The 15855-nt window shown below is 44.7% G+C and overlaps 1 protein-coding gene across 4 annotated transcripts; it reads right to left on the bottom strand.

The window, feature by feature from the left end:
- Window positions 1-9692: 9692 nt before the first annotated feature.
- LOC103653906 (F-box protein PP2-A13-like) lies at window positions 9693-14369 on the bottom strand. Of its 4 annotated transcripts, XM_008680713.4 has the most exons (5): window positions 14172-14331; window positions 14011-14097; window positions 13353-13933; window positions 13090-13208; window positions 9751-10600 (listed from the first exon to the last, which is right to left on the bottom strand). In XM_008680713.4, exons 3-5 carry the CDS (start codon window positions 13686-13688, stop codon window positions 10165-10167), a joined length of 891 nt encoding a protein of 296 aa, XP_008678935.1. In that variant the 5' UTR covers window positions 13689-13933; window positions 14011-14097; window positions 14172-14331; the 3' UTR covers window positions 9751-10164. The 4 variants fall into 4 exon arrangements, with proteins under 4 accessions (NP_001308854.1, XP_008678935.1, XP_008678933.1 ...); XM_008680711.4 differs by having other exon boundaries at window positions 14011-14369; XM_008680712.4 differs by having other exon boundaries at window positions 13353-14097.
- Between the last annotated feature and the right edge of the window lie 1486 nt (window positions 14370-15855).

The raw sequence follows: 15855 nt of genomic DNA, 5'->3' as shown, positions 1-15855 counted from the left end.
GTGCACCATGAAACTGACCAATGGGCCACGTCTGTCAGAAGCTCCTCCCACCTCCCCTCAACTAACCTGCGCGCATCCTGGACTGTTGCGACCGCGCGCGGTAGCTCTGGAATCCGACCGTGATTCTCGCCGGTGGTTGGCAACATCCCTCCCGCGCGTTATCCCTCCCGCAGCCAAGCTTCCTACGCGCCGCCGCATTGCCATGGAGGTCGGATCCGGCGTGGACCGAGCTCCAACAGAATTCGCGCAGATTCCGGGGTCCTCTGCATGCTCGGAACGGCAGTTGAACCAATCCCGCGCACATCCGGACTCCTCCGCGGGTATATAGGCGACTCCAGGGCCCTTTCATCGAAGCATGGCCGCGCGCCGCCGGACTTCGTCAACAGCTAGGCCGATTCGCCGCAGCCGTTGCGCTCCTACCTTTTTTTCTCGTGCCCCGCGTCGACCCACCTTTCCCCCCTGTGCCGTCCGCGCTCTATTGAACCACCCGCTTCGCCTCCACCACTAGAATTCGCGCCGCCGCGGGTACTGCCGTGCCGCGCCGCCAGTGAAACTTCTCTGCGCCGGTGTTCCATCCCCTATGCGTGGTCGTGTGGGTGCGCCAACGTCCGGGTGACCTTCTCCTTGCGCCAATTCTACCCATGGTCTTCTGGCGGCTCGTCAATTCTTCGCCGGCGCTCACACTCCACCGCGGATCCGCCCTTATCGTGGTCGGAGCTCTTCCCTACACGGCCAACGGTAATAAAACCCTCATGTCATTTGTGTTGTCATGTACTTAGTGTGGGCGTGCTCAATTTAGCTTAGGGAGCCCTGGTGCGGCTACCGGTGGTGCCCGCCGGTGGGGAATTTGGGCGCCGCCGCGTTCCACGTTTGTTCTGCCACAGTCGGCAGCGTTAGGTAGAAGACAGGTCTGTGGCCGTCGATTTCAAGATGGGTGGCTAGCATTAGATCTTAGTTTACCCTTTCGTTCCATCGTGGCTATGCCGTTGGATTTGGATCGGGCGTATGAGATTCCATCGCTAGTGTTTTAAGTCGTGACCGTAGCCTTTTGATCCAACGGTCTGTGTCGCGCACCGATTCACTTATATGGGGATCTAATCTGGGCCACCCACACTTGATCGGATGGCATAGATTAGCGCGTACCCCTTTGGCCTGGTCATCTTTCAAAAGAGCCCCTGTCCTTTTATCAAATCAACCCGCCGTCCTGATGCGTGTAAAGGAATTATAAAACAGGCCCGGAATTTTGCACAGAGCACCCTAGTCTTAGTTAAAATAGTGTCCACAGTCCAGGGGTCATGGGGAATTGAATAAATAATATCAGGAAATGGTTTTTAATGAGAAAATAATTACTAGAACTTCAATAATTCATAGAAAATGCATATGAACTCCAAATTACTTCATTCCAGTTCCTAAAATTTTGTTGTTTATTACATAGCACCTCTGTTTTAACATGAAAATGGTATTAAAACTTATTTCTTAACTAATCTCGTATCAAATACATAAAACCTTAGGAAATTCGTTTCTCCTTCGTTTTAAATCCGATTTGACTCGTTCCAGTTGCGTTAGTCTCGTAGCAACGCGTAGATTATTATTACTCAGTTTATTCTTATGTTTGGTGTGATGTTAATTTTGCCTATACCATGTTTGTTTGTATTGCTACGACTAGCGTGAGGTCACGAGTCACCTGAAGATCATCCTGGTACCTGGAATCTCAAGTCTCAGGCAAGTTGTGCCCTTGATCACTTCTTTTTACCCAGCCATGTTCTGATTAATCATAATGATCTGCATAGGTTAATTTTGATGGGACCCAATAGGTTACCCTAGTTTGTCTATCTTTATACCTTGTTTACCACTGAACTTTTTGGGTAGTACTTGCTAGTGCTTTATGTGGTTTTGGGTATGAAGGTATATTATTCATGATCACACTTTTATTATATGTTTATTATTACTGTTCATGATAAGATCATTATGTTAATTGGAACATGGAGCGACCACCCGGGAAAACAGTGCTACCACAAGGGTTTAATGGGACGCCCTTGGCCGATTAATTAGGAAAGCTAGTGGAAGACTACCTTACCCGAAAGGGGCAAGGGCAGTAGGGGAGTGGTCAGTGTAGGGAGGCCCTCGGGAGGATTTTTGCTGCGATGGCGGTCCTGCAAGGGATTCCTGCATTGGAGCTTCCTATAAACTGTAGCGGGTTTTCTGAAGCTAGTGGAACTTTGTAAAGGCCTCGTAGTGTTACCCTGCCTCGCCTCCTCGGTAGAGGTGTATGGGAAGTCGCGATCCCTTGGCAGATGGGTAACATGACTTGTGGGTAAAGATGCGCAACCTCTGCAGAGTGTAAAACTGGTATACTAGCCGTGCTCACGGTCATGAGCAGCTCGGACCCTCACATGATTAATTTATGGAACTTAAATTCAATTTGTCATATGCATTGCATCGCAGGTGATGTTGTTACTTCTGTTCTACTATTTAATTGGGTTGGTATTTACTTATACTTAGTAATTGCTAATAAAATGTTGACCAACTTTAAAAGCAATGCTCAGCTCTAACCATCCTCTTTGGTAAGCCTTACACTTCACGTGAGCTCCCATCTTTGGCGAGTTCATGCACATTATTCCCCACAACTTGTTGAGCGATGAACGTATGTGAGCTCACTCTTGATGTCTCACACCCCCCCCACAGGTCAAGAACAGGTACCGCAGGATGAGGCGCGTGGAGGATGCTGTGATGAGTTCGTGAGTGGTCTAGGCCGTCGTCTCCCAGTCAACTTTGGGTTGCTGGACCGTTGTCTCCTTATAATGTAATTATTTATTTATTTTTGTATAGAACTCCTGTTATGTAGTAAAGATGTGACATTCGATCATGTGCCATGATTCATCATATGTGTGAGACTTGGTCCTAGCACACCTGGTGATTATGTTCGCGCCCGGGCTTTGGACCCCTAAAATCCGGGTGTGACAATATTAGCCGCTACCGACGACAACACATCGTCGGTAGTTTGTTTTATTCCAATTTCAAGGTAGACAATCTCCCTCTAACTTTTTATTTTCATAACAAAAATGTTTTCTAACGAAGGTTGTTCGTGTACAGAGTATGCTACTGAGCAAAGCTTTGAGGATGCAACAAGATTTAGAAGATAAAAAGCACGAGGTTATAATTGAAATCTTAGAAAACAAAATAAAAGATCAAACAGCTGCTTTTGAGAAAAAAGAGTTCGAACTCCAAACAACTGAAGGTTTACTAGCGGAAGCCGAAGCTAAAATAACAGAACTGAATACGAAGCTTCTCTATCAGTCAGAAAGTTTCGAACAAGAAAAGCTAAAGCTTAATGAAAAACTTGAGGCTGAAATCCAGAATGGTTTAGTTTTGAAAAATCATTGATAGACCTTAAGAACAAATGTTTGAAATTCAGCAATCAATGTGTTCAACGACTGAAGAAGGTGTTTTATTCAGTCGGGGCCAGTAGTGAAAAATTTATTCCTTCGGCTGAAGATCTACCAGGAGCCTTCAAACACATCGAAGGTGAGATTGATGACCTCGATGATGTTATTGCCGGACACGGCGACTTTTGTGCCCTGGTAGCTTCTCGGGGCACCGTTGCTGCGTTCCTGAAATCTGGCTGTGGGCATGGAAAAATTATCAACAGACCCAATTTCAGCCTATCACCAGCAATTCTAGATGATATTCCTAACCTCGCCCGAAGCATTACGAATAAATTTATAAAGGTGATATGGACAAATGGTGGGCGAGAGAAAGCTGGTGACGAAGCCCGGAGCCACCTTAAGCTGGTAACAATATTATACCTTATGCTTACCTTTTCCTTTGAATTTTGAATTTAGCTTATAATACTTACATACAGGTTGACCAAGCCGAAGCTGAAGCTGCAGAGTAAAAAATCGAAGCTCCATGGATGTTGTCGAAGCTCGAATGGCCTGTAGAAATAGCTCAAAAAACTCCTGTGATAACTTGTATATGATGTAATTAAATTTCACTTTGTAATATAATCTTACTTTTCCGTCCATGTATGAAATGCTTTGGTGTGGACGAAATTAATACTTTTGAGCCATAGGCGAAAAACACCTTCCCTTCTTTGCGTACACAGCGAAGCATAAAATTGCCTCTTTTTCTCTTTTTTCCGAAGCCTTCTCTTTCGAACCGAAGCAAGTTTGCATGTTATGATGATGATGATCCTATGTATGTCTAAGTGAATGTTTATGAATGCAAATGTATGATGTAATGTATCGTGCAAATGAATGTTCGAAGACACATATGAAACCATAATAACAAATCTTTGCCGTTTATTTTTTGGCTTCACCGCTTATTTTTCGGTGTATCAGCGCTGACTTTTCGCTGCAAGCCTCCCTTAGGAGCTTCTTCGCCTTTTATTTCGGCGGAATCAGCGTTGACTTTTCGCTGCAAGCCTCCCTTAGGAGCTTCTTCGCCTTTTATTTCGGTGGAATCAGCGTTGACTTTTCGCTGCAAGCCTCCCTTAGGAACGACTTTTGAGCAGAAAACTTACGCTGCGCTCCCTTAGGAACGGCTTTTTGTAGCTTCGTCGTGCTCTGCATCCCCTTAGGGACGTCTTTCGAGCTTCTCCCTGTTTTTCTTTTTTCTCGTTGCACTCGATGGTGCATGACCAGTTTTTACATTTACATCTTCGGGGGATACTGCTCTTGTAGAGCTGATATAAGAAAAAGAGAAATTACATGCTATGACCCTATTAAAAACTTTTCTCCCCCTTTGGAAAGGAAAAGGGTGCCATAGGAAAGAATAAAAAAGATTACATCAGGTTACACATAGTACCGCCGAAGCCCATCCGCATTCCAAGATTTAGGAATGTCGCTGCCGTCCATATCCTTCAACCTGTAGGAACCGGGTCTTGACGAAGATACTACCAGGAAAGGCCCTTCCCATTTCAACTGTAGCTTGCCTACTGTGTATGGGTTGGCAACTCTCCGAAGTACCAAGTGTCCTGGCTTAATATTTTTTAACCGAACCTTTCTGTCTCGCCATTTTATTGTTTCGGCTTGATATTTATTGATATTCTCTACAGCCTGAAGCCAGATCCCTTCTATGGCATCTTTTGCCACAGAATAATCAGCTTCGTCTTCTGCCGAAGCCACTGTTCTTATTGATCCCGTTTTAGCTTCTTCTGGGGTTATTGCTTCGTCACCAAACAATAGTTTAAATGGTGTAAAACCTGTTGGCCTTGATATTGTTGTGTTGTGGCTCCACACCACTTTGATTAATTCGTCTGGCCACTTCCCTCTGGGCTGGTTGAAGATTAACTTCATTATTCCTGTCATTATAATTCCATTAGCTTTTTCGACAAGTCCATTGACTCCGGGTGCCGAACTGATGCAAAATGAATTTTCGTGCCAATTTGTTCACAAAACTCTCTGAAAGCTTCGGCATCAAACTGTGTTCCATTGTCCACGGTAATTGCCTTCGGCACTCCGAAGCGACACACAATATTTTGCCAGAAAAACTTTTGAACAGTGACCGAAGTTATTGTGGCTAAAGACTTCGCCTCAATCCATTTAGAAAAATATTCTACTGCCACTACAACATATCTTAAATTCCCTTGTGCTGGTGGAAGTGGGCCTAGCAAATCAAGGCCCCATCTTTGCAATGGCCAAGTGGGCTATATTAATTGAGTTAGAGACGAAGGTTGTTTTTGATCTCTTGCACATTTTTGACAACCTTCGCATTTTTGGACTAATTCTGCTGCATCCAAATCTGCCTTCGGCCAATAGAATCCTTGACGAAAAACTTTACCCAACAAAGGCCTAGATCCGATGTGAGATCCACACAGGCCTGCATGTATTTCTTTCATCAACTCTATACCTTCAGCTCTGGATAAACATTTGAGTAATGGAGAACAGACTCTATGCTTGTATAACTCCCCTTCTATTATTACATATGGACGGTCTCTTGCCGCTATTCTCTTATGATAAGCTTCGTCATCTGAAAGAAAATTGCCCTGAAGAAAAGACATGATCTCAGTTCTCCAATCTTCGCTATAAACAGGAGATATATTGAGCACTGCTCTTTCAAGAAGGTCAACCGAAGGTGCTTTTATTTTTTTCAAAGAATACTTCCGAAGGTAATGGCAGCCCCTGTGCTGCTGATTTGGCTAGTAGATCAACATGTTCATTTTCTCCTCGTGGAATATTCCTGACAGAAAACCCTTCGAAGGAAGCTTCAAGTCTTCGAACTGTATCTAAGTATTTCTCAAGCTTTGGATCTCTTGCTTTGCAACTTTTGTCAACATGGCCAGAAATTACTTGGGAATCAGTTTTGAGAACCGCCCTTCTTATACCCATTGCCTTCAACTTTCGAAGACCCAAAAGCAAAGCTTCATATTTAGCAATATTATTTGTACAACTAAAGTCAAGTTTCACTGCGTAGCATGTTCTGACTTTGGAAGGTGCAATTAAAACGGCAGCTGCACCTACCCCGAAGGTTCCCCAGGAACCATCGCAGAATACTGTCCAAGCTTCGGCATCTTTAGTTGCTTCTTCTTCCTGAGCCCCTGGCGTCCAGTCAGCGATAAAATCTGCTAGCGCTTGGGACTAAATCGAAGATCTATGCACATAATCAATGCAGAACCCATTGAGTTCCGCAACCCACTTTCCAATTCTTCCAGTAGCTTCTCTGTTTCCCATAATATCCTTCAAAGGCTGTGAAGAAGGGACAATTATATGGTATGCTTGAAAATAATGTCGAAGCTTCCTGGAGGCCATTAAAACAGCATACAACACCTTCTCCAATTCTGTATAATTTTTCTTTGATAAACTGAGAACTTCGGAAACAAAGTATACCAGAGCCTACTTTTTCAATTGCCCTTCAAGCTTCTCCTGAACAAGCGCCGCACTTACTGCAGAGTGCGAAGCTGCTACATATAGTAGCAGAGGAGCCCCTGGCGCTGGTGGAGTTAGAGTTGTTAAATCTATCAAATACTGTTTTAGTTCTTCGAAGGCTTTTTGCTGAGCTGATCCCCATTGAAAAACTTCGGCTGACTTCAGCACTTCAAAGAATGGTAAATTTCTCTCTGCCGATCTAGATATAAATCGATTCAAAGATGCCAGTCTTCCTGTCAGCCGTTGAGCCCCTTTCTTTGTGCTTGGTGGCTCCATCCGAAGGATAGCTTCGATTTTATTTGGATTAGCTTCGATCCCTTTTGTTGAAACCAAACAACCAAGGAATTTCCCCTTCTTTACCCCGAAGACACATTTTTCTGGATTCAGCTTCAGACCAGCTTGCCTAAAATTAGCGAATGTCTCCTGCAGATCAGCAATGTGATTTTCTTGCTTCGTGCTTTTTACTATGATATCATCAACATATGTTAGCACGTTTCTGCCTATCTGAGAATGAAGGACCTTTGCTGTCATTCTGCTGAAGCTTTCTCCAGCATTCTTGAGCCCCTCAGGCATCCGAAGGTAACAATATGTACCACTAGGGGTGATGAAACTGATTTTTGGCTCGTCTTCCTTCTTCATCTAGATTTGATGGTAGCCTGAATAATAATCTAGTAAACTCATGAGCTCTGACGAAGCTGATGCATCTACCAGAGAATCTATCCTTGGTAATGGAAATTCATCCTTCGAACAAGCCTTGTTGAGATCAGTAAAATCAATGCACATTCTCCATTTACCATTGGCTTTCTTTACCATAACAGTGTTGGCTAGCCATTCTGGGTATTTCACTTCTCTAATGACTCCGGCGCTGAGGAGTCTTTTCACTTCATTCCGAGCACCTTCGGCCTTGTCATCAGACATCTTGCGAAGCCTCTGCTTTCTTGGTCTGAAGGATGGATCAACATTGAGCGAGTGTTCAATAACATCCCTGTTGACTCCGTAGAGATCATTAGCTGACCATGCAAAGACATCTTTGTTGTTGAACAGAAACCTTATCAAGGTTTTCTCCTGTTTCTCAGACAATTGAGATCCCAATAGCACCTTCTGCTCTGCTATGTCGTCACATAAGAGCATGGGCTTCGGCTGATCGGCCGAAGCAGCTTTCTCCCTTATGTACTTGTATTGCTCACAAGCTTCAGCTCCATCTATGTTATGGATTGCTTTTGAATCTGTCCAGTTTCCTTCGGCCTTTCTGGCAGCTTCCTGACTTTCATGAATAGCAATAGGCCCTTGATCCGAAGGTATCTTCATGCAAAGATATGTTGGATGAAGAATTGCTTTAAAAGCATTGAGAGTATCACGACCAATGATTGCGTTGTAAGGGTACTCCATGTCAACAATATCAAACACAACTTGTTCAGTCCTTGTGTTGTTGATAAATCCGAAGGTCACTGACATCGTGATCTTGCCAAGTGCTACAATCTGCCTTCCTCCGAAGCCACAAAGGGGATGTGTGGCGTCATGGATCTTATCTTCGGGCTCTTGCATCTGTCTGAAGGCTTTAGCAAATATAATATCCGCTGCACTACCTGTGTCAACCAAAACATTGTGGACCAGAAATCCTTTGATAATACAAGAGATAACCATAGCATCATTGTGAGGGTAATCCTTGAGCTGAAGATCCTCTTGGGAGAAGGTAATCGGGATGTGAGACCATCTTGACTTGATGAAGGGTCCTTGCACCCCTACATGATGTACCCTTCTCTGTGCCTCCTTCTTCTGCTTCTTGTTAGCCGGCTCTGAGCATGAACCGCCTGTTATCGGGAGTACGAGCTTCGGAGCCGAAGCAACTCCAGCTTTGAACGAAGCCATCAGCTCAGAAAGTGGAAGTGAGTTCACCGGAGGTGGGCGCCAATGTTGGGGACTTGTTCTCAAATGCTTCGAATTAAGAACAAGGCAACACAGAAAATGTTAAATAAAATTGAACTTCGTCCGCTGAAGCATTATATCCCCATGGATTTAATGAACTTCGAACGAAGGCCACGGACAAAATACCACGAAGGTTATACCTTCGTGATTAATGTGAAATAAAATATAAAATACCAAACATTATAGGAAATATAAATCACATTATTTATACATCTCATAATATAAATTTAAATGTTGAAATAATATTTAGGTACATTTATACCTTCGTCTCTGACAGAAAATGATTCCAGTACAATGCGTTAGCAATTACAGGATTGCGTGAACAGTGCCGGGATACTGTTCACCTATTTATAGACACAGGATGCAACCTGTGCAAAATTACATTTATGCCCTTTACAATCGACTACAATAATGACACAAAACATCATGGGTCTTTAAGTCAATTCATCTTTAAGTCGGTTCGACCCTTCATCTTGAGATCTGTCTTTGTGCCGAAGCTTTATAGATAATATCTTCGGCGCTTGCTTCTGAGAAGACCTTTCGAAGGTGTCCTTTTTAGGATCTTCGGCTACGAAACATTCCCCCAACAGTATAGTGTATTCTGTTCCCAACCGTTGCAGCAGGCAAGGGATCCCCTTACCATTCCTGTAACAACACCTGAATTTCTGATCAAACTCTCGGCTGCTAATCCATTCACTTCCAGGCCAGTGGTAATGTTGTGTCGCTGCCTCCTGATGGTATGAGGAAGACAAACCATAAAACCAGCACCAATCAGCTACTACGCCGGGATGAGAAGAGAACCCATAAAACCAGCACCAATCAGTCAATCACTGTTACTACGCCAACAAACTGTAACTGTCAAAGTCAATCACTGTTACTGCGCCAAACTTTTACGAGCTGTAACTGTCAAATTGCGAACTGAAAGAATCGCCTTGTAACATATCAATCACACATTGTATTCAAAACAGACCACACGCGTCAGTCTACACAAAATGGACTTTTAGCCTCTGAAGACACCGATGATAACAGATACTGAATGTTTTCTGGCCTCAGGACAGGGAGAGAAAAAAAATCAATCCAGCTCGCCGAACATTATTATTGCTGTATGGCAATCTACCGCCTCAATGACTCAAGACTTACTTCACTTGACCTGTTTCTAAATCCCCTATTCTCCACCTGTTTAACTAACACTACCCAAAAAAAAACAAGAAAGACCTTACATTCATGCAAAACTACCAGAATGAAGGGAAAAAACAAAAAGAATGTACAATGGGCTTTCAGGTAAGGATCGCCAGGAAAAAGGCTAGCCATCCACATTTGAATTGCCTCTTGTTTCATCATGCAGGAGAGGTACAAGGCCAACTTTGCCGAACTAGGTGCAGACTATGTTCGCCTTCTCAGGCTTGTACCCTTTAGGATATATAAACACGGAGTCAACGCACAAGCCGCCTTTCATATGTGTGCAATCGATCTGCATCATTGAGAACTTGAGTTTCATGGGCTCATCGGAATTTGATATGACAAAATCACCAACATGGTAAAGCTTCCAGCCCCCTTGTTCATGTAGATGCAGATAATATTCGGATGTCGCCTGCTGCTCATCAGAGGTCGTGAGCTGGAACCGTGTGGGCGTGACATCCCAACCATGAACATGCTCAGTTCCACAAAGCCAACGACCCATGCGCCTATAGGGTCGACCCAGGTGAAGATGAAAAAAAAGGCTGTAGGCACCAGCAGGAAAGCAGAACTCAAGCTCCCCATCTACCTCGAGCCACCAAATCTGCTGGAGATAGGCAACAGTATGGAATCTGTGGTACCACAAAGAAGCAATTCATCAATAAGACATTCACCACAAATCTGTAAAGCATATGTACAGTTTGTACCAAAAACGATCCAACAAACGAATGTGCAAACAGTGTTCGAAGTGGATAAAAAAATGCATCAACAATCACATGCAAGAACATCATAGGCAATTCTTAAAAACCATGTTCTCCAGTCTCCACCTCATATCTCTCATATTGCTAAAGCGTTGTGAATTCCTACATACAAGAAGCAACAAAGTATCTTCCACGAGTACCTGGTAATAATCCTCTAAACACACAGGCACACTCAATAAAAAATATACTTAGTAGGAGATCAGGTAGAAAACATAGTAGAAAGATTGAGGCTGCAAGGCGAGCCAGTTTTTACGAATATAAGGAAAGCACAAACACCTTTTTAGGAGCACTGAAATTATCTGTTCTGCCACATCCAAAACTAACAATCACGATTCATGAACTATAATGAACTGTTTCATTACTTCATCTCAAATGACCTAGAGCATAGCATGCCTCTATAAAAAGGAAAAAAGCACGGATCCGAAACCATGTTAAAGAACAATTGGTGCAGAACAAACCAATTTTCTACAAAACTATTACCAGGGCTTTGTTTTTATTATTAATGAGCATAGAAGAACTGAATTGCAATAGAATACACTTACATGATCAAATGAAATGTTCATTTGCTTAAGACCTCTGCAGAAGGCATATTTGTGAGAACTAGGTGACCTTTTTTTTTCATTTTCACCAGTTACTGCCTAATGAATGATTTTTGACTAAATAGAAGGTTTCAACATCACAGAAGAACTATAAAACTGTTCATGAGAAGCTAATCCCTGAGAACAACTAGCGCAGTCAATTGGTAAACAAAATTTGCAACATTTGATAAACATAAGGTCAATTCTCTTCCCATGGTTGGACTGAAGAGAGGGGGGTGTGTTAATAAGATGCAACAAAGAATTTGGACTTGTCAGCCAAGTATATAACTTAGCCAACAAGGAATTATATTTTACACTCATGCAAAAGAGTAAAGAGCAGTTATATTGGTTTTTAGGTTTGAACTAACGCGTGTGAGAATGAAATTTGACCACTTAATGCAAAATCTGTAACAGTGGAACATAAAACAAAATTAAAGGAAGTGTTAGACAGTATATTGCCAGGATATCCTCTCCTATAATTGCTGCTGTAATCTTGGCTAATCAGCCGTGCTGTCATCTTGGCTAATCAGCCGTGCTGTCATCTTGGCTAATCAGTGGCTGCCCTCCTGATCTGTTTCTATAATCGGGTAGTGGCTTAGCCTACATATACTGTACCTATTCCAGTAATCATACATAGACGTGATTACCCAAATTACCTCTCTCTCTCTCTCTTTCATGGTATCAACAGGATCCTCTTTCACCTTCTGCTCCTAACCCATTGCTCCGCCATGGACGCCGCTGGTGCCGCAGCCAAGGCCGATGCCGCTGAGCTCCGTGCTGCCGAGGCTCGTCGCCTTGAGCGGGAACAAGCCGATGCTGCACGACGCCGCGATGCCGAAGCAGCCGCCGCCCTCCAAGCGAAGCGTGACGCAGCTGCCGCCACGACTGCCGAACGTCGTCGGCTCCAGGATGACGTCGCTCGACACGAGCGCGCCCTGGCCGATGCATAGCGCCGCCGCCTCCAGGAGGCCGCCGACAACGACATCACCAATGCTGCTGCCAGCGGTGGAGACGTCGTCGATGCTGATGCAACCGGTGTCGCTGCGCTCCACACCCAGGCGCTCACCATCCTCATCGTACGTGCCTGGTGCCAACCACGCTCGACCTTGCCACACCATCCTTCTCCAAGTGGCGCCGTCTCCTCCTGGCTCTCGGCAAGTATGCTCTCGCCGACCACGTCCAATGTGATGCGACATTCCCTGTTGTTCCCCACTGGGTTCACATGGATCTCCACGTCCTTTCGTGGATTTACGGCTTCATCTCCTCCAAGCTCTATGACATCGTCACCACTGCTAGTCGTCCGCCCCTGCTGCCTGGCTCGCTCTCGAGGAGCAGTTCGTCGACAACCACGAGACTCGGGTTCTTCACGTCGGCAATTATATCCTCTCCTATAATTGCTGGTGTAATCTTGGCTAATCAGCCGTACTGTAATCTTGGCTAATCGGTGGCTGCCCTCCCGATCTGTTTCTATAATCTGTTTCTATAATCGAGTAGTGGCTTAGCCTACATATACTATACCTATTCGAGTGATCATACATAGACGTGATTACCCAAATTACCTCTCTCTCTTTCAGGAAGTAGCAAGAGTTCAACTGTTTTTAGTATGAACTTTTTGGGGAGCTAAATTAAAAATTTACTCAATAACTCTTGACAATGATGCTGCAAAACCTGAACTAAAATTGAAACTTTGAAGTGGTTGCAGCAATAAGAAACATAAAGGAAATGGGACTCACACATCAAAGAGAAGCTATACAAAATAACAGCCTCAAAGAAAAGAAGTACCTTGATTCCTCTGTAGCGAGGTGGCTCCAGTACCTCCGATCATCTATCCCGGTAATAGTCATTGCCTTTGATGATATACTCATGCAAAGGGCTCCCTTGTTCTTCAGAATCCAGAATTCCTAAAATAGACAGCATGGATGGCTATTAAGCAAAATAGACAATTTCAAGCAAACACGAGGCTAATAACAGAACCGCATCCACAGCAGATCGGCCCTAACAAACAAGCATAATACCTCCATGGAGGAATGACCACATGAGTTTACCTTTCTGCCGGCATCAAAGAAAGTGGATCGGCACAGACGAGCGTAAATCTCCTTCTTGGTCAAGCGCTTGCCGCTGGCATCTCCATCGCCACAGCCCTCGTCATCGGCGGCCGCGGCTAGGGCCGCAAGGTAACGGTAGTTGGCGGGAAGCTTGGCGGCCCAGACGCAGTCCGCCGAGGCGGCGCCGCGGAAGGCGCTGTTGAGACGGGCCACCTGGCAGATCTCCGGCGGGTCGAGGTAGAGGAGTACCGCCGCCACGCAGCTCTCCGGCATGTCGCCGAGGGACGTCTCCCCCCACTCTCCATCCGCGCCCAGGATGCTCGACCCCGTCCCCATCTATGACCCAATCACCGTCTCGGGAACGGATCGAATTGGGGATGAGAAGCCCGAGGCCTTCAGAACCACTTTCTCCTGAGCCAAAAGATACGAACCTTCGAAGAAGCCCAAAAGCAGTCCACCGCCGGGATGGCACCGACCGAGAATTTGTGAGAGGCAGCCTTCTCACGCGGATAGCTGCAGCTTCCTTGCGAATTTGGCCTACACCTTCTCGATTCGGGAAGAATCCTCCAATTCGCACCACCCTTCAAGATAAGAACCGAACAATTGTAGCCAACAAACCGCCAATTCGCCTTATATATGCACGTGAGCGCGGTTGTACCAGCCCGATTCGATCCTCAAATCGCAAAAAACCAACCCCAAAATGCTCCAAATCTACAGCAGCTCTGCCATCAATCCGCGCTTAAACCTGAAAAGTTTACTGGAAAAGAACTCGAATGCTCCAGAAATCGACCTCAAACTCAAATTGAGCGTATTGCTTACTAGCACGATCTTTTGTTGTAATGGAACGGGGACGTGCTTGGTGGTGACGCGGAGATTTTTCTCGAGGGCCTTTTAAAGAGACTGGGTCCTTTCCTTTCCTTCGTTTGATCCTTTTCTGTCCCCTCCGTCCCCGTGTGGGCGTGTGGCCCGAGTCTGCTGCTAGTAGCATACCTAACCGACCGTATATTACCAAGTGTTAAGGATACAGTAGCATAGGTTAAGGATATATCAACGCAATCTAAATTTCATCCTCTAAATTAATATTTTCTATCTTTTACAGTTCTCTATAAAAGATTTTATCCTCTATATCTTCATCATCTTCAGCAACGTTCTTTAATTTTTATCCTCTATAGTATACCAACTATAAAAATAGATTGTATTCTCTTACAAACAACAAGTAAACAATATTTGTAATGCTCTTTTGCTTGCTTTGTAGTGGATCCGTACTGCTTTTGCTTGGTTCTAGGTGCTTTCGTACTGCTGTTAGCAATGCTTGCAGTTAAAAAGGAAATGTGCCCTTCGACCATTTCTATAAATATTTTGGTGATTAGGTGTCCAACACACATTGTTTTAAAGTGATGTGTGCCAAGTATTAAAGAGATGCAAATAAAGAATAAAGGTAAGATCTAGACGCTTTGTCAATAGTTTTATATGCTAAACACTCTTGTCTAAGTGCCAGGGACTCACTAAGTAAAGTCCAAAAGAGTCAAAGGAAGACAAACAAAGGATCGAAGAAAAGATGCTGACTGCGCAGCACCGGACGGTACGGCGCCGTTCACAGGACAGTCTGGTGCACGGTCTGTGCAACTCGTCGCTCTCGGGTTTTTCCCTGGATACGTCGCCTATAAATCACCGGACAGTCCGCGCGAGGCACCGGACAGTCTGGTGCTCCAGCCGTGCAATGGCTACCTGCCACGTCGACAAGCGCCAACGGTCATATGGCGCACCGGACGGTCCGATGCCCCCACAGAAAAGGAAATCAGCCAATCAGGGGATTCTTTGTTGCGTCCTGTGCTCGTACTGTTCACTGTATGGTGGCGCACCGAACAGTCCCGTGCACTGACGAACAGAAGGCAAGAATTGCCTACCAAATGGAGCTCCAACGGCTCCTAGCTGCCTTAGGGCTATAAAAGGGACCCCTAGGCGCATGGAGCACTACACCAAGCCTCCATTGAACATTCTAAGACGTCTAGACTCCGCAAACACGCATTCGGATCATTGTGTTTGAGATTTGAGCACTTCTTGAGTCATGAACTCCCTGCGTTGTGTTTGTGTGCTCATCTCTTGACTTGTGTGCGTGGGATTACTGTGATTCTAGTTATTACATGTGTTTCTTTCCCTCCCTTACTCTTGTGCTTTTATTGTGATCAACATTGTAAGGGCGAGAGGCTCCAACTTGTGGAGATTCCTCGCAAACAGGAAAAGACTGCTAAGGAAGAAAACCGTGGTACTCAAGGTTGATCATTGGATCACTTGAGAGGGATTGAGTGCAATCCTTGACCGAAGAAGGTCACCACAACGTGGAGTATGCATTGGCCGAACCAAGGGATAAAAATCATTGTGTCTCGTGTCTCTTTTCATCATGATTGGTTTTCTTCTAGAGTTCTCGCTTTAGCAACTTGGTTTTAATCGTGCTAACATTTCATAACCAAGTTTGGGCTATGTAGTGTTGAATTTTATAGGA

Source organism: Zea mays, chromosome 4 (genome assembly GCF_902167145.1).
Source record: "Zea mays cultivar B73 chromosome 4, Zm-B73-REFERENCE-NAM-5.0, whole genome shotgun sequence".
NCBI lineage: Eukaryota > Viridiplantae > Streptophyta > Magnoliopsida > Poales > Poaceae > Zea > Zea mays.
This window is presented reverse-complemented; position numbering and strand designations above follow the sequence as displayed.

Coding starts and splice junctions, on each gene's coding strand:
- LOC103653906 (XM_008680711.4), bottom strand. CDS start 13,688: ATGGGGACGGGGTCGAGCATCCTGGGCGCGGATGGAGAGTGGGGGGAG. Junction 13,209..13,352: donor TCTTTGATGCCGGCAGAAAG/GTAAACTCATGT, acceptor TGTCTATTTTAG/GAATTCTGGATTCTGAAGAA. Junction 10,601..13,089: donor CTCGCTACAGAGGAATCAAG/GTACTTCTTTTC, acceptor GTGGTACCACAG/ATTCCATACTGTTGCCTATC.